This window comes from Columba livia, chromosome 1 (assembly GCF_036013475.1).
Source record: "Columba livia isolate bColLiv1 breed racing homer chromosome 1, bColLiv1.pat.W.v2, whole genome shotgun sequence".
Taxonomy (NCBI): Eukaryota; Metazoa; Chordata; class Aves; order Columbiformes; family Columbidae; genus Columba; species Columba livia.
Window position 1 is genome coordinate 210,502,449 of NC_088602.1, and position 25,200 is coordinate 210,527,648.

At 49.8% G+C, this 25,200-nt stretch overlaps 3 protein-coding genes across 4 annotated transcripts; 1 reads left to right on the forward strand and 2 right to left on the reverse strand.

The window, feature by feature from the left end:
• Positions 1–56: 56 nt before the first annotated feature.
• Positions 57–11,579, forward strand: CEP41 (centrosomal protein 41). 2 transcript variants are annotated; one of them, XM_065049366.1, is made up of 11 exons: positions 57–260; positions 995–1,058; positions 1,884–1,931; positions 5,518–5,579; positions 6,957–7,026; positions 7,487–7,622; positions 8,564–8,715; positions 8,984–9,051; positions 9,629–9,743; positions 9,921–10,136; positions 10,854–11,579. In XM_065049366.1, exons 1-11 carry the CDS (start codon positions 228–230, stop codon positions 11,000–11,002), a joined length of 1,113 nt encoding a protein of 370 aa, XP_064905438.1. In that variant the 5' UTR covers positions 57–227; the 3' UTR covers positions 11,003–11,579. The 2 variants fall into 2 exon arrangements, with proteins under 2 accessions (XP_064905438.1, XP_064905439.1); XM_065049367.1 differs by lacking the exons at positions 57–260; positions 995–1,058; positions 1,884–1,931 and adding an exon at positions 1,979–3,481.
• A 3,130-nt stretch (positions 11,580–14,709) lies between these two features.
• LOC102098115 (carboxypeptidase A1) lies at positions 14,710–18,782 on the reverse strand. The gene is made up of 11 exons (XM_005504329.4): positions 18,626–18,782; positions 18,342–18,423; positions 17,994–18,128; positions 17,815–17,916; positions 17,567–17,668; positions 17,388–17,489; positions 17,156–17,266; positions 16,843–16,933; positions 16,281–16,480; positions 15,090–15,174; positions 14,710–14,974 (listed from the first exon to the last, which is right to left on the reverse strand). The coding sequence occupies exons 1-11, from the start codon at positions 18,748–18,750 to the stop codon at positions 14,787–14,789; spliced, it is 1,323 nt and encodes a 440-aa protein (XP_005504386.3). The 5' UTR covers positions 18,751–18,782; the 3' UTR covers positions 14,710–14,786.
• Positions 18,783–19,854: 1,072 nt separating this feature from the next.
• LOC102098295 (carboxypeptidase A1) lies at positions 19,855–25,074 on the reverse strand. The gene is made up of 11 exons (XM_005504330.4): positions 24,952–25,074; positions 24,436–24,517; positions 23,415–23,549; positions 23,173–23,271; positions 22,074–22,175; positions 21,898–21,999; positions 21,563–21,673; positions 20,904–20,994; positions 20,573–20,772; positions 20,187–20,271; positions 19,855–20,105 (listed from the first exon to the last, which is right to left on the reverse strand). The coding sequence occupies exons 1-11, from the start codon at positions 25,053–25,055 to the stop codon at positions 19,918–19,920; spliced, it is 1,299 nt and encodes a 432-aa protein (XP_005504387.2). The 5' UTR covers positions 25,056–25,074; the 3' UTR covers positions 19,855–19,917.
• Between the last annotated feature and the right edge of the window lie 126 nt (positions 25,075–25,200).

Sequence of the window (25,200 nt, forward strand, 5' to 3'; positions counted from 1 at the left end):
GCGCCGCCGCGGCGTCCTCCCTGTTGCCAGGCGACGCTCGGGAGCTGTCAGCCGCTCGCGTGCCCCCCGAGCTCGGCGTTTCTGATTGGCCGCGGGCACCACGGGCGGCCAATCGGGGCGGGAGTTGTTGCGGGGTGGGGACACCAGAACCAGAAGGCGGGTGGGCAGGCGGGTGTGAGGGAAGGCGGGACCGGCGGGGAAGGTTGTTGGCGGCCGCTGACGGGAAGATGTCGAGCAGAAGGAGTGTCGGGGACCCTGAGGTGCGTGAGGGACCCTCCTCGTCCCGGCCACCCTCCCACCGGCGGGCGGGCACGGGCTGCAGGGCAGCGGCGGCCTCATGTCCTGAGGGTCCCGGCGGCCGCGGCGCCTCTGGGGGATGTGGGGACCGATTCTTTGGGGACTCTCAGGGGGCTGGTGAAGCCTCCAGAGCCGTGACTCAAGGTGGGTGGGCGGTTTATTTGGTCCCCCGTTGCCGGGTGTGTTGCGAGTGGGGAGAGAAAGCGAGAGAAATTCTCCTTTTTGAGGCTTTAATTGGCGGTTTGGCAGAGATTTAATACCGAGTTGGCGACTCAGAGATCTCAGTGAGAGCAGAGCGACAGGATGAGGAGACACGGCCTCAAGTTGCACCAGCGGAGGTTTAAATTGTATATTAGGGAAAACTTCTTCACTGGAAAGGGCTGTGGGGCATTGGAACAGGCTGTCCAGCGCAGTGCTGGAGTCACCAGCCCTGGAGGGGTTTAAATGACGTGTAAATTATGTTCTCAGGACATGGGGCAGTGCCAGGGGTGGGTTATGGTTGGACTCCATGATCTTGAGGGCCTTTTCCAACCAAAATGCTTCTATAATGCTACATCTGAGAGGATTCCTGTGGCCTCTCTCATTTCATTGTCTCTTAGAGCTGTTTAAATTGCCTCTTTTGTTAACTTTTTTTTACTTTTAAAAGAAATACCTGGCTGTATATTGACTTCCTCTCATCTTTTCCTCCTCAAAACAGTATTTAACCAGGCGCATCCCTCAGAACCCCAAATATCAACATATCAAAACCCGCCTCGATACTGGTAAGTGGGGAAAAAACAACCAAATGTAGATGTAGGAGTGCACAAAAATACATGGAATGTTTTAACTGTTCCTGTGTCCTGAGCTGCTTTACCCCTGATACTGTGTCAGGACTCACGTTGCGATTGTGACGTATCTGACCATCTCTGTTGTGACAGTTCCCATCGACATTACTGGCCGTGGAGTATTTATACATGGGCTTTTCTTTTATAAAGTAGTATTATGATAAGGGTGTGAATAGAAATAATTATTTGGGGGGTTGTCATTTGGGAGTTTTTGTTATAGCGGTTGCATGTGTAGTATCCACACAAAGACATTGAGGAAGGGACAGTGTGGCTGCAGTTGCACTTGAAGCCACGTGTCACAGGCAGGATTTGAACACCAAGGTCCTGATTTCAGCTGAAACATACGGAGTTTTAGGTTGTGACGTTGTGAAGACGATGATTTCCTTCTCCGAAGCATCATCAAAGCAACTTACCGCTTTTAAGCAGAGTGGCCTTGGTGTGGAACTTGTAAACAGGAAAGGTGCCATGAGGTTGGTTTTTGGGCAATATCACCATTCTGTGGGTATTTTTATACCCCTTACTGAAAATCATGGAAAACAAAACTCAAGCGTGTTCTGTCGAAGAACTGAAAGAGCACTGTGGGTATATGAGGAAGACTTTTGCTCCTTCTGGTCATGAGTGTTCCCAGCGAGTTCCCCTCTCCCATGTGGAGTCTTTGAAGACAGAAAAGCGCTAAGAGGAAAATCAATGTACTTTTTGATTTATAGCTGACTCTATTTTCATGAGGAAACAAGCTAACTGATTATTTTTCTTTCCTTACAGGAAACAGTTTAACAAAATACGCCGAGAAGCTGGAAGAGATCAAAAGAAGTGAGTATCTGGAGAGGAGCGGGACGGAACTTGCGGTGGGTTAATTCAAAACCGAAAGAGCGTCGAGGAGCTGGTTTGAATCCCAGATTTGCTTGGAAATCTCCGCTCCGCTGATTCCCACAACCATTTACAGGCATGAACGGTAGAAAAACGCAGCGATAGGATGCAAAGGTGCTTCTACCCGGGCACTTTCCGCTCTCTCCTGTGCCTTATTTCTCTGTCTCTCGTGGTGCTTTACAGATTTAACTTAAGAAACCGGGGAGGCAGGTCCAGAAGTTTTTCCAGATCCTTCTTTGTGCAGATTTTCTTACTGAATGTAACCAGGCAGGAAGAAATTCTCTGGACTAAAAAAAAATAGACCAGACTTAACTAGGAAGACTCAGACGGGACATTTGAGACTTTATTTCACTTTTAGTTGTATTATGGTTGGACTTGTGATCTTCTCCTTTTATATAATTTTACTATATTTGGATTTATATCAGAATACTCCAGGATAGGAAAGAGATGAGCTCGTTCCTGTGTAACTCATTGATTTTACATTTTACATCGATGTTTTGAAGACTTTGGGCCATTCAGGCTAATGACAGCTTAACTTATTTTTATTTCGGTCTCTTTTCCCACTGAAAATAGACTTTAGAAAAAATTCTTACTAATAAAACTAACATTTTACGCCTTTATTTCCAACTTCTGTCAGGGTTATTTTCCCATGGAGAGCCAGGAAAGCTCTTAAAGCCCAGAGCTGCATTTATTGACGTGCAAGAAAACACCTCCCCGTTAATTAGGATTTTGAATGTTCGGTTTGAATTCTTAGACCCATTTCTGTGTTCTTTTCAGATTCAGATTATCAGGGAAGTCACTCATCCGTCCCATAAATATATTTGTGCTCAGCTTAGCGCAAAATGGTCCTTTGTTGCTGGTTTGTTTGTTGCTTTTTCTTTTTAAAACACCACAAGTCTTTGGGGAAAATCCAAAGAGAAACGACCTTGTTTTCCAAAATCCTGTGTTGACCGACTAAGATTTCAATACTTACCGCTGGGTTGCCATCGCTTTTTATCTCGGCTGAAAATCTTGTTGCGTGGGCCGAGCTGCTTTTCAATCTCCGCTGCGAATCTGATTCCGTTTCGTGCCGAAGTTCTTTTGTTTCGTTGTGGTTCTGGACTCCAGGAGAAACTTTCTCATTCTTTTTTGGGTTGAATAGACGCTTTCTGTTCCCAGGCAGTTTAGAAACTTCTCCCCCTTGGTTTCTCATGGATAGATGACACCGTTTGGACACGACTTTTAAATACCCAGCACAGTCAACTCTCTGTCTCTTGTGTAATGTGAGAGAGTGGGATTTAATACCGCGGAATCAAAAAATGATAAGAGAGCTGGAACCGCAATGATTTATCCTTTGGAAAACTGACTTGAGGAGAGACACCAAGTCTCTTCACCCATTTCCGAAGCCCCGAGGAGCATCTCCTTGAATACACAATAATTAGAGTTTCAGGCCAGTTCACTGAAGCAAAAAAACATGTCAGAAAATCCAGATGGACCTTCCAGGACAGAACCGGGTACGTCATGTTGCTTTTGTGGTCGGAAACGGTGATTCTGGGTGTTCCGATCTCAGCGGGGACTCTCGCGCAATTGTTCGGATTGGGCTGCTCTTGGCTTTGTAATAATGGTTTTATTGTGGTTTTTCTCGTTGCTGGAAATAATTCTGGGTGGTAAAGGCAAGTTCTAGGTCCTAAAAGCTTGTTCTGGATTAAATAAGCCTTTCTTGGGCTGGGAGGAAACACCCAGCAGCTGTTTTGTGTGAGCAGTCTGCCCACAGTTCTGCTTATACATCCAGCATAAGCTTTACTGCTTTTAGTTGTCCTTCTAAATTAAGTTTATTTCTTGCTTTTCACGTGACTGAAGGGCCCTTTTTGCCCATAATTGGGGAGTTTTATTGGTGTGAACATGGGCTACGTGTGGGTTTTGTGTTAGGCATGTGTAAAAAGGGTAATTTTTGCTGTTATTTCTGAACTATAAAGGGAGACTTTAGCAACCTGAGCTTGAGGCTTGAAACCAAGTGCTTTTGCATGAGCCGCGAGGGTCATTTTTGTGTTAATTGGCGATCTGAAATCTAATTTATACACAGGTCTTGTACTTCAGACCAGGGTGTTTTGGACGGGCTCCTTTTTTCAGTTGTTCAGTAGCAAATAGGCGCTTGCATTGCAGCTTGATAAACATTATTTAGGGCTCCTTCCCTAAATGTGCATCAGCTTGAGAGCTTCCATACATTATTTTGCGGTAATTTTTGCTGCGGTGGTTACAAGGATATGGATTGGAGCCCTTCCCCCTTCTGTGTCGTCCCTTCATGAAGCGATTCAGCGATTCAACAGATGGTTTTAGAGGATTTAGCATCGCTTAACTGGCTGGATTTGATACAAATCCTGTTCTCTGTTATTAGCCGGAGAGCACCCAGTTCAGAATATCCTCCAACAGTTACTAAAATAGTAATAGAAAAATTGCAAAATATTTGCCTTATTATTTTAAAAATCAAAATCTGTGGCTTTGGAGGTGGAGCCGAGTAAGGGAGGGGAAGGAAAAGAAAGGAGGAGCAATTTAATTTTGTGAGAAGGCTTAAATTCATTGGAGCTGCATTCAGAACTCGCTTAGAGCTGCAGTACCTGATGGGGAGGAGTTCTCTTCATCTTCTTTCCCTGCCAGTACAGCATTGACCTTTTTCTCTTCTTTTCCCCCTCCTTTTCCATCTCCTTTCTCGCCATAAATTCCCCAAAGGACGAGGCTTCTATTACATCCCATGGGAGACTATTTCACATCAAGATGTTCCTCCCAATACCCATTTGAGCTTCTACGCACGCCCTTTTGTTACCCCCTGGAAAGCTTCTCTTTTCCTGCTGTTTAAGCATCCCAACTATCTGTTCACAATCAGATTTCCATCCTTGTCATTGCTTATTTAGCACCGTTAATCTCTGCTCTGGTGCTTTGCCAGCCGTTCCAACACACCGCTCCGTTTTCTTGCCGCCTAAGCTTTGTTTTCAGGCTTAAGATTCAATTAAGCTGGTTTTTCCGTGGTGATTATTTGGTGCTTCAAGCTGGTATCCACGGTTTTCTGCATTAAACACCGTCCCTGTTTCTTTAGATATTCACCTTACCACATTTTAAGAATCAGAATTTGTCAGAGAAAGAAAAACCGGAGCGTTTTAATGGGTGAGATTAAACACACACATTATCTTAGTCTTTAAAAAGACATAGTCTGAGATAAAATGTCCCTGTGCTCTGATTCTGCTGTAACTTCCACAAATTAAAAATTGCAGGTAAATTAAACCCTTTGGTTTGAGAGGCTTTGTGAGCATAGCAAGCACGGTGATAAATTCATGAAACCGTTTCCTTCCCCCAGTGAGCACAAGAAAATAATACAAATTTGGGTCTAAAAGCACCTAAATCTGCCTTCCCCACTTTAGATCTGGACAAAAATCTTCCTTGATAACCGCTTTAACTTTTTACAAAGCCTTCGGGTTTGCAGCCGCGTCGGAGAAGAGACTCCACACCAACCTGGGAATGATCTGAAATGTCACATTGTCCTCTTGTCTTTTTGAAGATTACAGATATAAAAAGGACGAGCTGTTTAAAAGACTGAAAGTGACTACTTTTGCCCAGTTGGTACGTATCATTCCCTCTCCGGCTTCTGGAAATTCTCTTCTATAAACATTTTTGCTTGGTCCAAATCCTCTTATATAATTATATAGTCTTAGCGCGTAATTCTTCTGTATCGGCTTCTTCTTGCACTCGCAGATTTCCCGTAATCAAAGCAAATCACTCAGGTTGATATTTTCAGAGCAGCCAAATGCTGCGTAAAGTGGTTGGGAAGGTTGCGACTTGAAGGCTTTCTGCATATTTATTTTAATTGAAAATCTGATCGGTAAATAAGGAGCTGTGTTGCTTATATGTTGGTTCAAGAAAATTAGTAAAAAGGTAGAAATTAGTAAAAACTCAAGGGGGAAGGGAAGGGGAAGGGAAAGGGAAGGGGAGGGAAGGGGAGGGAAGGGAAGGGAAGGGAAGGGAAAGAGGAAGGAAAGGGGAAGGGAAGGGAAAGAGGAAGGAAAGGGGAAGGGAAGGGAAGGGAAAGGGAAGGGAAAGGGAAGGGAAAGAGGAAGGGAAGGAGAAGGGAAGGGAAGGGGAAGGGAAGGAGAAGGGAAGGGAAGGGGAAGGGAAGGGAAAGAGGAAGGGAAGGGGAAGAGGAAGGGGAAGAGGAAGGGGAAGAGGAAGGGGAAGAGGAAGGGGAAGAGGAAGGGGAAGAGGAAGGGGAAGAGGAAGGGGAAGAGGAAGGGGAAGAGGAAGGGGAAGAGGAAGGGGAAGAGGAAGGGGAAGAGGAAGGGGAAGAGGAAGGGAAGGAGGAAGGGAAGGAGGAAGGGAAGGGAAGGGAAGGGAAGGGAAGGGAAGGGAAGGGAAGGGAAGGGAAGGGAAGGGAAGGGAAGGGAAGGGAAGGGAAGGGAAGGGAAGGGAAGGGAAGGGAAGGGAAGGGAAGGGAAGGGAAGGGAAGGGGGTTCAACTTGCACATATTGCAGGAGTGGGTTTGTGCAGACTCGTGTTTTTAGTTCCACTGGTTTGTTAAGACCAATCCAGCGGCTCTCACTGGTGCAACGAGCTGATTTAATGTGAACATCTCGCCCAGTTAACCAGGGGTGATTTTAACCAGTGTCGTGTCTGCTCTGAAATGTTTCAGTTGCAGCCAGTGACTGAACTTCATAAATATCAGAGAGAAAAAAAAATCTTGTATTTGATATTACCGCACGGCACATCTGGTTTTCCTTTATTCTAAGGCTGATCCTTCTTTTTTTTGCTACGATTTTGATTTAATAAAAGGACACACTTGTAGTACAGGCATCATATATGACCTTGAAGTCCGGTAGAAGTTGCATTGAGATAATTAGTATTTTTGGCTTGGGGATTGTTTGTCTTAAGCCGATCCCCGCTGTCTTTCACTGACGCCGGTGGATGCGTATCAAGGTTTTTGTCCCTCTCCTTTGTTTCCTGCAGGTCATCCAGGTCGCTTCTCTATCTGATGAAACCTTAGAAGTGCCAAATGAGGAGATCCACAAGCTGGAAGGTAACAATATTTATTGTAAGCACAAAGAGAAAGAGCCGTAGATCGCTGACACGGTGAACTGTGTCCTGACAGACGCAGCTGATTGTTCAGCAAGTCTTTTAATCAGGAGAAAAAAGTATAATTTAACCTGTGGTTTGCAACCATTGCACTTTGGGAACAGAAATACTCTGAAAACAGAAAGGCTCACAAATACTGAATTACTACAATAAGGGTTTTCTTAGACATCGTTCATCAAGAATTAAGTTTGAATTGAATTCTTAAAACGCAATCTTGAGCCCTTAAAAATCATACGGCTCTTTATTTTTAATATGAGGCTCTCGGTCAATCATCTTTGTAAGAGGATGGAGATCAGGTTGTCTCTAAGAGAAGCGCTTTCTTCTAAGAACAGAACCCAGGCTTAAAACTTCCTTGTTTTACTTCCTGTGGCATTTTAACTCTTTGTCCCCCGTCCTCTCCCCAGATGGCGATTCTGCTGCTCCAGATGCTGAAGTCACAGCAGAGACAAACGGGAAGGGGAGCCCTGAAGGGACACCCAGTCCCGTCCTGTTCATAGACGACTCGGGAGCTGGAGAATCGTATCGGTCCACGCTGCAGAGGTGCCTGATGATAATACACCGTTTTCTTCCTGTCTTAGAAAATCATTATATTTATCCAGCTAGTGATTTTAAATCGCTACGACGTGGCTTTATATTGTATTTCTCATTAAAGCCTGATTTTTGTAGATCTGGGGATGTGAGAGAGAGGGTTGGCAGGTTTTCCTGTCTGAACGAGTTTTATTTGCGGCTGTAACCCAGCCACTTGATGATTGTCTGAATGGCTGACAAAGAAATATGCTTGTGGGATTCGATCCAGGTCCCTGAGTTCAAGAATCTGTGTTATAAACTGCTCTGATAAACTCAGTAACGTGCCTTCCTGGTGATCTTAATGGATTGTCGTGTGACTGAGAGTAAGAGTCCGATTCTAAACGAAATAAATAATTAGCTGAGGTCAGAGATAGGAGGAAGATGCTGGAAGCTTTGTTGCAGCCTTTTCCTTGCTGTGCCTGATGTGAACAGAAAAGTTAAGCCTGACAGGCTTGGCCGTCACGTATCAAAGCCATCAGTTTAGTGACCACCACGACTATCTGCAGGTTTCTGTTCGTGTGCCGTGTCCGATCGAGGGATGAGATGGGAAATCTCAGCCTAGCACGGCGTGTAGATCACTGACGGTTATCTACTGTGTCTTATTGCTGAGATCTCGATGCTGGTGGCTTCTTAGAATTGTTCTCCCTCACCTCAGAGTCATTTAGGACATAAAACACCTGGACTGGACTGATCCAGAAGAGTATAGTATTGCAAAGCTCTACGCTGTTTATTTCTTTATATTGATGTACTGGAAAGCCTGAAATAGAATCTCTCCATTTCTATTTGGTGTCTGGCTGTACTGGGGTATAATTGGCTATTGGAACAGTTGATGGGAAACCACTCTGACCTGGGGAAGAGGTAAGGAAATATTCCATGTGCGACCTCTCACCGTAACCTCCTCTCCCCTCTTGCAGCGTGATAAGCGGTGTTGGTGAACTGGATATAGAAAAAGACACTCCAAAGAAAGTGGACACTCAGGCAAAAGAGACGCCCTATCCCGACTGCCCCTTCCTGCTTCTGGACGTACGAGACCGAGACGAATATGACCAGTGTCACATTGTTGGAGGTGAGGAGACCAAAATCCCACAGCAGCCTCATGTCGCCTGGGGTCGTATATTTGGATATTAGGGGGGCATCACTTGGGTGCAGCTTGTTCTCAGCACTCATCCAGCACACCCACCTTTCCTGGAAAGGGCTGAGAGGACCGAGCTGATTTTAATCCCTTATTCAGTGGGGTTTCAAGTTTGTTAAACTCTAATAAGTCGTGTCTGTTGTATTCCAGCTTGTCTGATGTTTTATCTCTCTTATTTTTTTTTCCTTTTTCTCCTCTGCAGCTTATTCCTACCCTATTGCAACACAGTCTAGAACCATGAATCCGTATACCAATAGTATTCTGCAATATGTATCCTTTGCATATAAACTGCTGGAATAAAATAAAAGAAATCAGGAGGGGTGTTGGTGAGGGCTTCCAAAAACAGCTGGAGCTAAAGCGGTCGCTGTGCCCAGGACGATGCTTAACCAACAACATCTGGGGGGGGGAAGTTATTTACGGCGCCTGCTCCGCTGCCAACATCTGGATTTAGTTTCTGTGCTTCCTCTCAGCACCTTGACAGGGACTCGCTTTTCTCTGGAGGACAGAAAGAGGATTATTCGCTAGGATTAGGCTGATAATTTCCTGGGTTGTTTGCTTGAGGGCTGCAGGGGAGAGGGCAGGTTGTAAATGAAGCTGTTTCATGCTGTTGCCTCTTATTAAGTAACCAAGTGGTGGGATTGTTCTCCAGTGGGGATTAGGCTGTGCCCTTCCAGCCTCTGGCAAGCTCCAGCTGCTGAGAAATCAGTTTTAAAACATGGATGAAGTGAAAAAAATCCTGCCTGATACTCACAAATCAAGCAGGGAGTCTCTCAGTCTCCAGTCCTATTTGTTTGTATCTCTTTTTCTTTCTAAAAGGTACAAAATCCTTAGCTCTTGTACCCATCAGAAAAACGCCCATGGCAAAATTATCATTTTATACGACAACGATGAGAGATTAGCCAGCCAGGCTGCGACCACCATGTGTGAGAGGGGCTTTGAGAACGTGTTCATGTTATCTGGAGGTAAGTGGGGACGGGCAGGACTCCCTGAGATCTCAAGTCGATCGAGGGCAAAAGAGCAACGGTTGTGTGAGCTGGAGGTTGAAAAGAGCTGGATATTCAACCCTGCCGGGTGTTTTATTGTGGCTGGTAAAATTCCTGATGGTGGCCGCTGATAAATTGCCATCTGTACGTCTGCAGGCCTGAAGGTCGTTGGGCAGAAGATCCCAGAAGGTTTAGTCACCGGTTCAATCCCCGAGTGCTGCTACGTGGCGGCTCCCACCAGATCCTCCCGGAAAAAGGCCCCTCCCAAAGCGCCACCTGCGCCTGCTGAAAATAAATGGAGATTTTCCGCAGACGACCTACAAAAGATAAAGCACTACCTGGAAGAGCAGCACCTTCCTTCGGACACTACCAGTAAGACTCCAAGACAAACGCTGCTGCCGCTTTCTCTGCCCTGCAGCAGTTTTCTCTTTGCTGTGTTCTTTCCATGAAACTGCTGGCACAGAGAGAATTCTTTTCCAAACGGACTGAGAAAATCCACCAAAACCTGGGCTGTGCTCATCCCAGACAAAGGAGCTTGGAGCCAGGGGGGTCGGGCTCTGCTCCCCAGGAACAAGCGCCAGGAGCAGAGGAAACGGCCTCAAGTTGCGCCAGGGGAGGTTGAGGTTGGATGTGGGAACAATTTCTTCCCCAAAGGGCTGTGGGGCATTGGAACAGGCTGCCCAGGGCAGTGCTGGAGTCACCAGCCCTGGAGGGCTGGACAGACGGACATGAGGTTCTCAGGACATGGGGCAGTGCCAAGGGTGGGTTAACAGTTGGACTCGATGATCTCGAGGGTCTTTTCCAACCAAAATCATCCTATGATTCTATTCTATGATGGCAAATGGCCCAGTGATGGCAGGCATATACCATTCCGCCCGCTATATTTAAACGTATTTAAGTTTTCCCAGTGATTAGTTTTTCAAATTCTTAGACCTGGATTAAGACTGTGCCTAGAACCCCCAGCTGACTTATTTTTTGGTCTATATGTTTCCAGTGAGAGTTGGAGAGCCAGCGACAGACAGCGAATCATCTATGTGTCCTCGTGCTCCATCACACACACAACTTCTGCTCTCTTCACTTTTTCTCCAGGCCGTCTTAGCCATGGTTCTTCAGGCCGTGATTCCAAAGTGACGACCGTGAGGAGCAGCCCCAGCCTCTCCAGCGCCGCTGGCACCGTGGGATCCCTCACCACTCGCTCTTTCAGCAAGAGCAGCCTCCAGAACAAGCCATGGAAATAAGCAGTCGTGTCTTCTTCCGCTGAATAAACGTATGTCCAGGTTCTGGGAACCCTGAGCAGTGCAGCCCGTTTGTCATTTTAGGAATTCCGCAGAGAAAATAACCAAAAAAAGCAGCGGTGGTGAATAAATGGCAGCTCGGGTAAGGCTGAGGGAGCTGAAACGGTTGATGTGTTATAGAAGTGGGAGCGTGATCGCTTTGGCAAGGTTGATTTTTTATTAGGTGCAGTGCCAGTTCAGAGTTGATACAACTGATTTTAATAGGGGAGGGAGGAAACTCATCGTAAAACCTGTGACCAGTAGAAACGGTTCTGCTGGTGTTATAGTTCAGACAAATTTGTGTCTGTAACAAATACTCTCCCCGTGCTGCACCCGGAACCGCAAACTGTGCGAACAGCAGAACGCAGGTGACGGTAAATAAGCCAGAAATCGTCTGCAAGCAAAAACCGCCGTGTTTTGTGGCAGAGATACAGACACTCAGCAACTCGCCAAAGCGCTGGAGAGAGGATTCCCTACGTTTTTGATTTCTTTTAATTTATGTGAATGAACTGAAGTATTTGTAATAAAGATTTGGAAACAACGCCCAGTGTGGCACTGGAACCTGACACTCGTGTTTGCTTCACGGGCACTTTGTGAAACACTTCTGTGTTTTCAAAAGTGAGCTAGAGGAGAAAATACGTGTTTTTCCCTTATTGTCTGGAAGGTTTCACTTCTAACTGTGCTTTTTCTGCTTCGTTCCTTGCCGTGGTTCTAGAGATCTACCACATAGTGAGGTTTTTTTTGTTCTAAATGAGATTGAATGAAGCTGAGCAGCGTTTTAACCGACGTATCTTAAAGCAAAATCATCTGCCATGCCCCTTTTCTTGTTATTTCATCTACGCACCAGTGCTTTGCTCATTTTTTGACTTTCTAGAGCAGTTTGCTGGAAAGATACGACATATATTGAAGAGCCGGTTGTTCTTCTGCTGACGAACTGATTTCCCTGAGGCAGCTGCGAGTCCAGGTGAGGAGGCAGAAGGTAAAATGCTTCATAAAACTCTTTTGTGATACTTAAACTGTATTCTTTGAAGCAGCAAAGAGCAGTTCCAGGGCCTGATGGAGGCTGGAAGGTTATTCCCACACGTTTGCCGGTGTTTTTGGAGGAACTGCTTTAAGGTCTGGGTGGCTGAAGGGAAATTTTCTTATGCTCGTTCACCAGTGTCCCTAAAACTTTGCGGGAACTGTGAATCTGGTAACTAAAGATTTAATATAAAAGTAATATCGCAGTTTTCATCAAATCAGTGCTTCCACTGTACCCGTATTAGCTGCGTGACCCAGAAATTATCTGAAAACACCCAGTGGCAGAGAGTTACGGACCCCACGTTCGCCCATGGTGCGTGTTGTCGGGGCATAACTCCAACCAAAGGACAAGGTGAGAGAAATCGCACAGAATTTCTACTTTGACAGTTTAAATTCAACATCCCTGAGCGTGTTTGTATTTCTACGAGTCTTTAAATCCTAAATTGCTGATACAGGGACTGATGGTGCCATTTTGATGCGACCCGTAACCTTGGTTCTCTCTGGAGACGAGCGATGCGACCAGCACAAACCCATAGGGATCCCCCGGAGGGCGAAATCAGGGGACACAAGGCAGAACTAGCATTTAAAAATGTATTTAATGAAGAGCTGAGTGCCCCTGTGTGTTCAAATATACATCGACATTTTTAAATGGAAAAAAATCTGATTACAGGGTGGTGACTTGAAGCTCTTGGCTTCCCAAAAATAACTCCTTGAATGCTTGGAGTTGTACAAACCAGCTTGGATTTGGATAAACAGCCCTTCCAACCCATTCCACGTGTCCTGGGTTGCCAGAAAGAGTGTGTTTGCGTACGTATGTACACTAAGTTGTACATATGTACTATAAGAGTTGTATGTATGTACTACAAGAGTTGGGCTGGTCAGTTATGAAGATTAAAGAACTCAAGATCTTATTTCAGTTCGTCCTTAGGCAGCCGGATGCATCTCGGCGTCTTCCTAACTGCTCTGCTTTCTCACCTTCCTCCTCAACTCCCATTTTTGGAAGATTTCTTGGTGTAGGTATATTTATTTTGAACGAAGTAGCTTGTCCTAGGTCAGACCGGTTCTATGGAACGACAGCATCGCTTTTTGAGGGAAAAAAGCGCGTTTATTTAAATGATGTAAGCCCAAAGTAGGAGCCACGGGGACTTGGTTTGTGGCCACACTCTTCACTCGCAGCCTTGGGAAGCTGACTCGCCTCTTGAGGTTTTAATTATGAAGTGACGATGCTACGAGGTGGCCTAATCAAATTAATAAAAGCTAAATAAAGATTTTAAAGGAGTTTGGTGCTGAAGCATCACAGAAATCTTGATCTTGTTGTCCTGAGTACGGCACCTCTGTTTTTATGGCATTGCGAAATAAAAACATCAAATGAAACGGCATCTCTTGAGTAATTGAGTTTGGAGCTCGTCTGGGCTGCTTGTCCGAAAAATTATAGCATGGGGTTGATTTAGCTGAACGTGCCCAAGGGGGAAGTGAAGAGAGACGTGTATTACGTGCTCGGAAGATCTTTCAGTTGGGAAATGTATAAAATGCATGTATAAACACAGATGAACTTAGCGGTCGTTGCGTTGGGTTTAATTCCTGGTTTCCACTCTCCAGCCATGGGAGGCAAATGTAAAATCTGTGTGAAAAATCATTGGAAACGGGGGGACAGAACTTGTCCAAATTGGTTGAGATCCTCCCAGTCTACGGCGTCAAAGGAAGAACTGAACCTACTTTCCCATCATCTTGATGGATTTGGATGTTTTGTGGCCTTTTGAATTGCTGTTGTTTGGAGGGTAGAGTCAAACTCTGCAGACTCTGGGAGCTTTAATTGCTTTACTTAACTAAAAATTCAATTACACCATAGGAATGAGTGTTTCTTGCCAGTTTGAGCTTTGACAGCTCATGGAGAACGCAGAGCGGCACATGTGAAATCCGAGAAACAACGAGGGCCTGAGGAAGGACCTTTCAACCACAAAAATACGTCAAATAAACCACATTAACCCCATTGCGTCATGTCCCAGCGCCACTGGGCACACGGGGGATGATGAGAACCCGCAGCTGCCATGTCTGAGGTCTCCACTTGGCTTTTTTCAGTGTCAAACTGAACCTCTTCCAACCTCTACCAAAGAGCGAAAACCAACAACCTCCTTTTATTTCACATCACACCATTTTCACGCCTTTTTAATCCCCTTTTTGGGCCACTGGGCCAACATGTGTTGTTTATTCCCTGTTCCCCTGAAAATAAGACAGGGTCTTATATTAATTTTTGCTGCAAAAGATGCCTTAGGGCTTATTGTCAGGGGATGTCTCATTTTTCCATGAACAAAAATCTACATTTATTCTTGAACAAAAACCCAACATTTATTCAAATACACTCAAGTCATCACTTTCTGTCACATCTGTCCTGCTGCGTTCAAGCGCCAATTTTACTTTTTTACATGTATTTACGCTATTTAAATTGACTTTTTCAATGAACTGTAACTAGGGCTTATTTTTGGAGTAGGGCTTATATTTTGAGCATCCTCAAAAATCCTGAAAAAAATCACGCTAGGGCTTATTTTCAGGGTAGGGCTTATTTTCGGGGTAGGGCTTATTTTCGGGGAAACAGAGTGTTGGCGCTGAGTCGGCCTCCAAAAAAAGCTTTTCACCACAAAACCAACAAAAAGCATTTCTCATCTTTCTTTATATTTATTTATTTCGTTCTTTTTCCCCCCAATCCAGGTGATTTGCCCCCGGATCGTGGTCAGTACGGATGGTCCCGCGCGTGCTGCATGATGACCTTGAGCGCCAGCCACGTCTCCTGAGCGGTGGGGACGATCTGAGAGGCCGGGAGGAGGAACCCGTAACGCCCCGTGTCCCGCAGCTCGAAGGTGAAGGAGTATTTGATGCCCTGGTTGTACGTCCAGTCCACGGTCGAGCCGCTCGCTGGGTCTGGGAAAACAACGGGAGGGATATGAAATATCAGGGATGCATCAGGGATGTTTTTGTCTAAGCCGAGGGGTGGTTTGGGGTTATTTTTGGGGTGCCACCACCCCCCGTTACTCACAGATGGTGGAGTAGATGCTGCCGTACTCAAAGTCAGTGCCATAGAGAGAAGCCAGAGCTGCCGCCGCCTGCTCGGAAATCTGGTGCTGGGAACACACAGGAGAGAGAAATGAGACAGAAAAGGGGAAAATCTGCAGGATAGAGGCTCCAGGAGAGGGTTTTTTTGTTTGTGTCACTGGCAAAAAGTGATGCCAGAGCTCATAGCCTTGGCCGGGAGGAGTCCCCAGGGGTGGCAGAAGAGCCAGGGCTTCTTCACAACTTGTGTCTCCTCCACAGTGCGTAATATTAGGAACAATTTCTTCCCCAAAGGGCTGTGGGGCATTGGAACAGGCTGCCCAGGGCAGTGCTGGAGTCACCAGCCCTGGAGGGTTGGACAGACGGACATGAGGTTCTCAGGACATGGGGCAGGGACAGGGGTGGGTTATGGTTGGACTCGATGATCTTAAAGGTCTTTTCCAAACAAAATAAGTCATGAGCCAGCACTGGGCCCTTGTGGCCAGGAAGCCAATGGTACCTGGGGTGGGTTAGAAGGGGGTGGTCAGTAGGTCAGAGAGGTTCTCCTGCCCCTCTGCTCTGCCCTGGGGAGACCACACCTGGAATATTGTGTCCAGCTGTGGCCCCTCAGTTCCAGCAGGACAGGGAACTGCTGGAGAGAGTCCAGCGCAGGGCAACAAAGATGCTGGAGGGAGTGGAGCATCTCCCGTGTGAGGAAAGGCTGAGGGAGCTGGGGCTCTTTAGTTTGGAGGAGACTGATGGGTGACCTCATCCATGGTTATCAATACATAAAGGGTGAGTGTCAGGAGGATGGAGCCAGGCTCTTCTCAGTGACAACCAGTGACAGGACAAGGGGCAATGGGTGCAAACTGGAACACAGGAGGTTCCACTTAAATTTGAGAAGAAACTTGTTGGGGGTGAGGGTGGCAGAGCCTGGCCCAGGCTGCCCAGGGGGTTGTGGAGTCTCCTTCTGTGCAGACATTCCAACCCGCCTGGACACCTTCCTGTGTAACCTCATCTGGGTGTTCCTGCTCCATGGGGGGATTGCACTGCATGAGCTTTCCAGGGCCCTTCAACCCCTGACACTCTGGGATTCTGTGAAAATGCTTCTAATTTTATGATGGAGGTTGGTCCTCTGTGTAGGAGAAGAACAGCCTCACGTCATCCCACCCCCCTTCAAACCTCCACATCACCCTACCAGTTCCTGGTGGTCGGGCGCTGGGGTGCTGGTGTAGCCGTAGGGGTAGAGCAGGAGCTGGGAGTAGCTGTGGATGGAGATGAAAGCCTTGATGTTCCCATGGTTCTTCACAAAGTCCACAATGGCCCTCACCTCGGGCTCCGAGTTGGCGTAGGGTCCACGGTATGTCTCCGAGCAGGGGTTCGAGCTGGAGCCGGTCCCTGTGGGGATGTCAAAACACAGCATGGGTGTTTAGTGGCTTTGGTGGCAGTTGGGTAGCTCAGAGAGTCACAAGGTCAAAGGGTGTTTACTATTTCCAAGCCCAAGAGCTTTTCCCACCCTTCAAGGAACCCTCATGGGGCTCCTCCTAGATGTTTTATGATGGTTTTCTTTTGTGGTCCCCACCATGCTGGTCACTAGGGGACCTGCTCCTGGTGGAGCCCAAACCCACATCTCTGACCCAAAGAGCAAATCCCATCTCTTCCCCGGGGGACACCAGTGGATCTTTCTGGGACAGAAATGGCCTCAGAACCTGCACCTGGAGGGCAGAACCCCTCTGTGGGGACAGTGGGAGAGCTCTGACCTCCAAAACCTGCGTCCCAGTTGCGGTTGGGGTCCACACCAATGCAAGTGGAGCTCGAGTGCCGGGACCTGGTCTTTCTCCACATGCGGTTCTGGAAGGATGGAGCCGTCTCAGCTGGTGGCCAGAGCTCCACCAGCCTCCAGCAGGCATGGGGCTGCCAGCTGGGGTGTCTAAAGGGTCCCGGTGGTTCCCTTCCCACCCCATGGAAATGTAGACAAGGAGGATTTGGGCTTTTGGAGGCCTCCATGTGCAGCATGGAGATGCTCCTCATCCCCCTCCAGCGTGGCGAGGGTGAGGAAAGCCGGGGTGATACCTGGGTGTGGGTGAAGGCGAAGCCATCGGGGTTGGTGACAATCTCCAGGAAGATGTCCATCTCGTTCAGGATGGAGGCCAGACCTTCATCTCGCTCATGGTCTGAGACAATCTAGAGAGGATGGCAGTTTGGGGTTCTGGATGACCGTCCCTCCATGGGGCTGGCCGCCATGGTGGCTGCAGGACCTCGTGGCCCTTTGGGGACATCAGGCATGGCCAGGAGGTGCCCGTACCTTCTTGGCGAACCAGACGCCGCTGGCTTGTGTCACCCATTCTCGGGAGTGGATGCCAGTGTCGATCCAGATGGCTGGACGGTTCGTCCCCCCTTTGCTGAACTGGAAGAGTGGAGATGGGGGGGTCCAGCTTTGTCCCTGTCCCCTCTCTGGCCACCCCCCGAACTCCAAATCCTCACCTTGAGCACATAGAGGGGCCGATCCTCCGTTGACCGCCCGATCTCAAGTTTGCTGACCAGGTTGGGGTTCTCAGCCACCAGCAGGTCAATGAAGTCATAAATCTGGAGGTGGGGACAAGGGATGGGGGGGTCACGCCTGGCTCATCCCCTGCCCTTGCTGCTCATGGAGCAAAGGGCTTTGCAAAAGCAATTCCAAGATGTCATTTTTTCCCTTAAAATGCCCTGAATCTTGGGTTTTTTTTTCTCACCTCGGCCAAGTTGTGGTAGGAGTCATAGTTGAAGGTGCTGGTGGAAAGTGGCAACCAGCGGCGGGTACGAAGCATCTCCTTCTTCTCACGGTCCACCAGCGCCTGGGTTTTGGGGGGTCAGGATGAGACCTCATCCCCCACCACCCCGAGACCCCCACGTCTCCCCCGCCTCCGCTGACCTGCACGTCCTTGATCATGACGGAGTAGGAGATGCCGTTGGACTCCAGGTGGGCTTTGAGGGGCTGCAGGCTGGGTAGGGGCACCCGGACATCGACGGGGTGCCCAGGCCCGCGGGGTCCCAGCCAGAAATCCAGCTGGAAGGGGAGGAATCAAAACGCGGGGGTTGCATCCAGCCTTTTGCTGCGCCCCCCCCCAGCACCAGCTTCTCACTTGCATATCACCAGTTTGTCCCCATTGTCCCCCATCCAGCCCCATCCCTGCTTTGCAGTGTGTCTTGGGGGTTGCAAAGCAAGTGACGTGAGCTTGGGGGTGTCCCCAAAAGCCACCCCCGCCGCTTCACCCCGTACCTGCAGATCCTCAAGGTCTTGCAGCTCCTGCACCTTCTGCAGCTCCTCATGGGTGGTGGGGACGATGCGCAGCACCTGGTGCCTGCGGGATCAGCGGGTGCTGGGGGGGCACGGGGCCAAGCTCTGGCCTCTGTAGGTCCAGCTTAACCCCCACTCCATCCAACCCCCCACCCTGGGGATTCGCACTGCGTGTCTTTGTCCCCTCAGGGCTGAACCAGCTCCTTCTGTCCCAACCGGTGCCACCATCCCCATCCCGGCCACCCCCCGCCAGCCAGACCCCCTACCCAACAAAAGTCTCGGTGCTGGTGGCCACTGCCACCAGGGCAGCCAACAGGATGAGGACCCTCATGGTCGCTGGAAAGAGCCTGTTCTGTGTCCCAACAGCAACCCGAAGCCTCTTAAATCCCATGGGGATGGTGACCCCCAGCTGTCCCCTTTCCCAGGGCCGTGGGAAGGCTCCGGCTGACACCGGCCAAGGTTGGACACCACCGAAGGCTGGACACCACTGTCCTTCGATCTGCAGCACTCCTGGTCCTGGCTAAACTTGTCCTGGGAACCGGCCAGAGCTGTTGCAGAGTCACCCACTGGTGATGCAAGAGTTGATGATGTGACAAGATCCCACTGCCCACGGAGCTGTGAGGAGGAGAAGCGTTAAACTGGGCTGAGAAAAACGTGAGATGTGGTGAAGCTGGTGAGGGGCTGGAGCACAAGTGTGATGAAGCGGCTGAGGGACCTGGGGGGTTCAGCTGGAGAACAGGAGCTGAGGGGAGACCTTCTGATCTCTGAACTGCCTGAAAGGAGCTTGGAGCCAGGGGGGTCGGGCTCTGCTCCCCAGGAACAAGCGCCAGGAGCAGAGGAAACGGCCTCAAGTTGCGCCAGGGGAGGTTGAGGTTGGATGTGGGAACAATTTCTTCCCCAAAGGGCTGTGGGGCATTGGAACAGGCTGCCCAGGGCAGTGCTGGAGTCACCAGCCCTGGAGGGCTGGACAGACGGACATGAGGTTCTCAGGGACATGGGGCAGTGCCAGGGGTTGCTTAATGGTTGAACTTGATCTTGAACATGTATTCCAACCAAAATGATTCCATGATTCTCTGTGAATTTTGGCAGGGGGGGCTCAGTGAGCTGGACGCCTAAACTGTGGTCATGGTGATGCTGGCACGGAAATTGGTTTAAAGGTCATCACAGGACAGAGGTCAGAGCAGGTGACCATCATCCCTGGTGGCAAAAATAAAACAGCAAATACCTGGAAGTGCTTTGCACCAGCGATGGCCCTGAGGGTGCCCAGTGTCAGCCCTGGGGAAGGGACAATGGAACAAAGTTGCCCAAAACCCCACAAATTTGCATTTAGTTGCCTAAAAAACACCCATCCCTTCCCAAGTCCTTCAGGGTGTTGTCCCCAACAGATGGGAACTTGCAGGGTCAAAGCCACAGGGGAAGAATAAACCTGTAGGGCTGGGGATCCTTTTTCACCATTTTTTTGAAATCTAGCATGGAAAAAATACAGGTGCCAGCCTTAAACCCTAAACTCTCCGGCATTATTTATTGAGACAAGGGGATTTTGTAGGGGACACCAGGTTCAGTACGGATGCTCCAGGACGTGGACCATGATGTCCAAGAGCGCCGGCCAGGTCTCGGTAGCGGTGGGGATGATCTGGGCGCTGGGCAGCAGGAAACCGTATCGTCCCGAGTCCCTCAGCTCGAAGGTGAAGGAATATTTCACCCCGTTGTCGTAGGCCCAGTCGACGGCGGTGCCGTCTGCTGCGTCTGTGGGGAGAAGAGGGGAGATGTGACCCCAACGCTGAGCGTTCGTGGTGGACACGACACCACGGGATGAGGGACACTTACAGATGGTGTCTGCGATGCTGCCATAGGTGTATTTTGTCCCGTACACAGCGGCCAAATCGCTCACCGCCTTTTTAGCCAGTTCGTTCTGCAAGGAAGAGCCCACAAGTGGTGATAACTGGTGGGCCAAGACCTTTGGGCAACAGAAAACAGGGGGCAGCGTGGTCTAGAGCCCCCTCTGCTCTTGCTTTTCCCCAAAACACCCTAAATTTTTGATGGATGGGAGGTACATCTTGCAACTACCCTCCCTCCAAGAACCAAGTGATGGGCTCCAATGTGCAGGTTGTATCTAATGGGAGGAGCAGGGAGGGTCCTGCGATGATCTGACCTGACTTTTCCAGCAAGGCTGGTGCTCACAGCCCCACGTCTACATTTTGGGGCCATCTCACCATTTCCTGGTGGTTGGGCAAGGGTGCTGTCTTGTAGCCGTAGGGGAAAAGCAGCATCTGGGAGTAGCTGTGGATGGAGATGACGGATTTCACGTTCCCGTGGCCAAGGATGAAGTCTGCGAGGGCTTTCACTTCGCTTTCGGAGTGGGCGTAAGGGCCATGGTAGGTCTCGGAGCAGGGGTCGCTGCTGGCGCCGGGGCCTGGGACCATGCAGAGAGGTGTCCCCGGGGAAAGGTTTGTAGCCCCCAGGTATCTCCCCTCTAGCAGGAAACTTCAACACTTTGAGGCACCAGTGATGCCCAATGTGGGGACCTGGTGGCCCAGCTCTCACCTCCAAAGCCAGCATCCCAGTTTCGGTTGGGGTCCACGCCGACACAGGGGGAGCCGGCATTGATGGACCTTGTCTTGCGCCACAGGCGGTCCTAGAATCATAGAATAATTTGGGTTGCAAAGGACCTTCAAAGCTCATCCAGTGCCACCCCTGCCGTGAGCAGCGACATCTTCACCAGCTCAGGTTGAGGAAGTTGAGGTGGAGTTGAAGTTGGGTCAAGGAGGTTGAAGAGGTTGAGGTTGAGTGGGGGAGGTTGAGTTGAAGTGGTTGAGGTTGGCTTTGTAGAATCTTGGAAGGGTTTGGGTCAGAAGGGACCTTCAAAGCTCCCCCAGTTCCCCCCTGCCATGAGCAGGGACATCTTCACCAGCTCAGGTTGCTCAGAGCCCCGTCCAGCCTGGCCTGGGATGTCTCCAGGGATGGTTCATCTACCACCTCTCTGGCCAACCTGGGCCAGGCTCTCACCATCCTCAGGGCAACAATTTCTTCCTCATGTCCGGCCTAAATCTCCCTCCTTTAGTTTAAAACCATCACCCCTTGTCCTGTCACAACAGGCCCTGCTCAAAAGTCATTCCTCACCGCTCAAAAACCATGACCAGCCAAGGCTGCTGAAAACAAGTGCAGGACATGTCCCCCCCACCCCACCGTGTCCCTGCACTCACAGAGCTGTGGGTGAAGACAAAGCCATCAGGGTTGGTGACAATCTCAAAGAAGATGTCCATGCTGTCCAGGATGGCGGTGACAGAGGGGTCCTGGCCGTACTCCTCAGCAATCTCCAGGGGGAGGAGAGTGGGAGATCATAGAATCATAGAAGAGTTTGGGTTGGAAGGGACCTTCAAAGCTCATCCAGTGCAACCCCTGCCATGAGCAGGGACATCTTCACCCAGACCAGGTTGCTCAGAGCCCCGTCCAGCTCGGTACCCCTTGGGGACAAGGGACACAACTGAGCAGCATCGCAGGGTGGGGTAAGAACTGGTGTTCCAGGGCACGTGGTTACCTTGTTGGCTGTCCAGATGCCGGTGGCTTGGGTGATCCATTCCCGCGGGTGGATGCCGGTGTCCAACCAAATAGCCGAACGATTTGAACCCCCAGTGCTGAACTGGATGGAGAACATGGATTTCAGCCGCGTGTTCTCCGAGGGCTGGGCAAGGTGAAGGTGACCCTGGTACCCACCTTCAGCACGTTCAGGGGTCTGTTCTCATAGCTCTGCCCAATCTGGATCTTGCTAACAAGGTTGGGATGATCCTCCACCAGCATGTCCATCCAGTTGTAGATCTGAAAGGAACAGCTGCTGGATCACGAGGCTCACCCTCACTTTCCTTTTGATATTTAGTGTATCCAGCATCAGACATGACATGCAGAGCTCCTCTGGAGAAGACCAGGTTCTTCCCTGAGGAAGACCAAGTGCTTGGACCTTTGTGCAGGTAGAGAGGTTCATATGGCAAAGGTTTTTGCAAAAGCAGATGAATGATGGGGATGATGGGGATAATGGGGAAAAAAGCCCAGAGACGCCCCAACACCGTCACAACCTCCATCAGCCACCACCAGGCTCCAAGCAACAGGGCTTGACCCCCCAAAATGAAGCTGAAGATCATCAAATCATTTTGGTTGGAAAGGACACTCAAGATCATCAAGTCCAGCTGTTTATCCAATGCTGCCACTGCCCTGTGTCCTGAGAACCTCATGTCCGTCTGTCCAACCCTCCAGGGCTGGTGACTCCAGCACTGCCCTGGGCAGCCTGTTCCAATGCCCCACAGCCCTTTGGGGAAGAAATTGTTCCCCACATCCAACCTCAACCTCCCCTGGCGCAACTTGAGGCCGTTTCCTCTGCTCCTGGCGCTTGTTCCTGGGGAGCAGAGCCCGACCCCCCTGGCTCCAAGCTCCTTTCAGGCAGTTCAGAGATCAGAAGGTCTCCCCTCAGCTCCTGTTCTCCAGCTGAACCCCCAGGTCCCTCAGCCGCTCCATCACACTTGTGCTCCAGCCCCTCACCAGCTCCGTTCCCTTCTCTCCACTCGCTCCAGCACCTCAAGGCCTTTCTTGGCATTAGAGACCAAGATGTCTTCCAGCGAGCTGGGAAGGTGCCGGGACAGGCCACACTGCACGTGGAGGGATGCCCGGTCTCCTGGATCAGCTAAAACCTCCATCCAAGGAGGAGAGGCGTGTCCCAGGGGGTCTTGCTGCCACTGTGAATGTCACCACGTGGATCCAACCACGGCACGGGCTGAGCACGACCCCCAGCAAGATGAAGCGAATGTGCTGCAGAGCAAAGTACCTCGTCTATCGTGTGGTAAGAGGCAAAATCGAATGTGCTGGTGCTTCTCTCTTTCCTCCTGGACTTCATCATGGTTCTCTTTTCCTCGTCCAACAATTCCTGTTTAGGAGGAAGAAAAAGCCACCAACTACAAACAGGCTGGAAGGCACAGGGGGTTGGGTTTTCCTTCCGTCTCCTCCTGTTTTCCAACTTTTTGGACCTTCTATTGGGACTGAGCCACTGCTCCCCACCGCAGTCCTTACCTGCACGTCCTCAATCATGATGCTGTAGGAGATGTTGTTGGACTCCAGGAAGGTTTTAACGGCTGGGAGGCTGGAGAAGGGCACCCGCAGGTCGGCCGGGTGGCCAGGGCTGGTGGGGTGACGCCAAAAGTCAACCTGGTGTGGAGGAGAGGAGAGAGCTTGGCCCTATCCTGTGCTGGTGCTCATCTGCTGAGCTCCCCAGCACCAAATAGGCTCTCATACGAGTTTCCACTGAAGGATTTTAAAAGGTGTTTGGACAAGTTTGGGAACATGTGTGGGTACCAGGAAGGGTCAAGGTCCCTTTGCCTCCCTCAATGGATCTTCTACATAAGTGTTTTTCATTGCAAGTCACTTGTTGGTTGCAAACATCCCTTTGAATGAGGAGTTTCTGTGATTTGAGCAGAAATGATGAGACACTGGGGTTGCCGTGTGCTAGTTTTGCTTTTTAATTCAATAGAAGTATCTCCTTACATCAGCTTTGTGATGCAGATTATAGAATAGAATCACAGAACTATTTTAGTTGGAAAAGCCCCTCAAGATCATCGAGTCCAACTGTTAACCCACCCCTGGCACTGCCCCAGGTCCTGAGAACCTCATGTCCGTCTGTCCAGCCCTCCAGGGCTGGTGACTCCAGCACTGCCCTGGGCAGCCTGTTCCAATGCCCCACAGCCCTTTGGGGAAGAAATTGTTCCCACATCCAACCTCAACCTCCCCTGGCGCAACTTGAGGCCGTTTCCTCTGCTCCTGGCGCTTGTTCCTGGGGAGCAGAGCCCGACCCCCCTGGCTCCAAGCTCCTTTCAGGCAGTTCAGAGATCAGAAGGTCTCCCCTCAGCTCCTGTTCTCCAGCTGAACCCCCCAGGTCCCTCAGCTGCTCCTCATAAGACTTGTTCTCAATTTACATATAAATTAAACGTACCCAAAATGGGAAGGAAAATTGAATGGGCCAAAAGGAGGAGGGAGCCCTGGATGTCATCAGGGTTTGTTTAATGCTGGAGGGAGCTCAAGGCCCCATCGCACTCACCTGCAGCTCTGCCTGCTCCCCGAGTACCCTGAGCTGGGTGATCTGCTCCTCATCGCTGGCCGTGATGCGGAGAACCTGGTCCCTGTAAGGGAGGCAGAGACATCAGGACATGGGGGAGGGATTACAGGATGAGGGGGGAAGGAGCTGTTCATAGAATCATCAAATCATTTTGGTTGGAAAAGACCCTCAAGATCACTGAGTCCAATCGTTACCCCAGGCCTGTCCCTGCCCCATGTCCTGAGAACCTCATGTCTGTCTGTTCAACCCTCCAGGGCTGGTGACTCCAGCACTGCCCTGGGCAGCCTGTTCCAATGCCCCACAGCCCTTTGGGGAAGAAAGTGTTCCCCAGATCCAGTCTAAACTAATAGTGCATCAAAAGCTGATGGATTTCCCTCCTTTGGGATGTTACCCTCATCACTGACCCCAAAGGAGGATGAACAAGGCTGGATATCTCTCAGTCCAAACCCTGTCCCCAAGCAAGGTGACCCACCACCCCCTATTTTCGGCAGGACTCACCCCGTGAAAAGCTTCTCGCTGCGGGCGGCTGCCACGAGGGCGATAAAAACCAGGAGGATCTTCATGGTGAGTGGGTGCAGACGAGCCTCAGCCCCCGAGGACATATATACTCCCCTATATACAGCCCCAGGGGCTCTTGGGGCCCTTCTCACCAACGCCACGTCCGCTGTCCCCACACAGCCGGCAGCAACAGGGCAGAGAGGAAGGGCTCCCAGGAGCCCAAGTGTCCGCTTGATTTGGCGAAGTCAA

Excerpts from the sequence above, each read along its gene's own strand:
- CEP41 (XM_065049366.1), top strand. The coding sequence starts at position 228 with ATGTCGAGCAGAAGGAGTGTCGGGGACCCTGAG. Across the intron at positions 8,716-8,983 it reads CCAGTGTCACATTGTTGGAG|CTTATTCCTACCCTATTGCA; the intron begins GTGAGGAGACCA and ends TCTCCTCTGCAG. Across the intron at positions 9,744-9,920 it reads CGTGTTCATGTTATCTGGAG|GCCTGAAGGTCGTTGGGCAG; the intron begins GTAAGTGGGGAC and ends GTACGTCTGCAG.
- LOC102098115 (XM_005504329.4), bottom strand. The coding sequence starts at position 18,750 with ATGGGATTTAAGAGGCTTCGGGTTGCTGTTGGGACACAGAACAGGCTC. Across the intron at positions 18,424-18,625 it reads AGCACCGAGACTTTTGTTGG|GCACCAGGTGCTGCGCATCG; the intron begins GTAGGGGGTCTG and ends CTGATCCCGCAG. Across the intron at positions 17,267-17,387 it reads GCGTCTGGTTCGCCAAGAAG|ATTGTCTCAGACCATGAGCG; the intron begins GTACGGGCACCT and ends CATCCTCTCTAG.
- LOC102098295 (XM_005504330.4), bottom strand. The coding sequence starts at position 25,055 with ATGTCCTCGGGGGCTGAGGCTCGTCTGCACCCACTCACCATGAAGATC. Across the intron at positions 24,518-24,951 it reads AGCGAGAAGCTTTTCACGGG|GGACCAGGTTCTCCGCATCA; the intron begins GTGAGTCCTGCC and ends CCTCCCTTACAG. Across the intron at positions 20,773-20,903 it reads CTGGGATGCTGGCTTTGGAG|GCCCCGGCGCCAGCAGCGAC; the intron begins GTGAGAGCTGGG and ends GCATGGTCCCAG.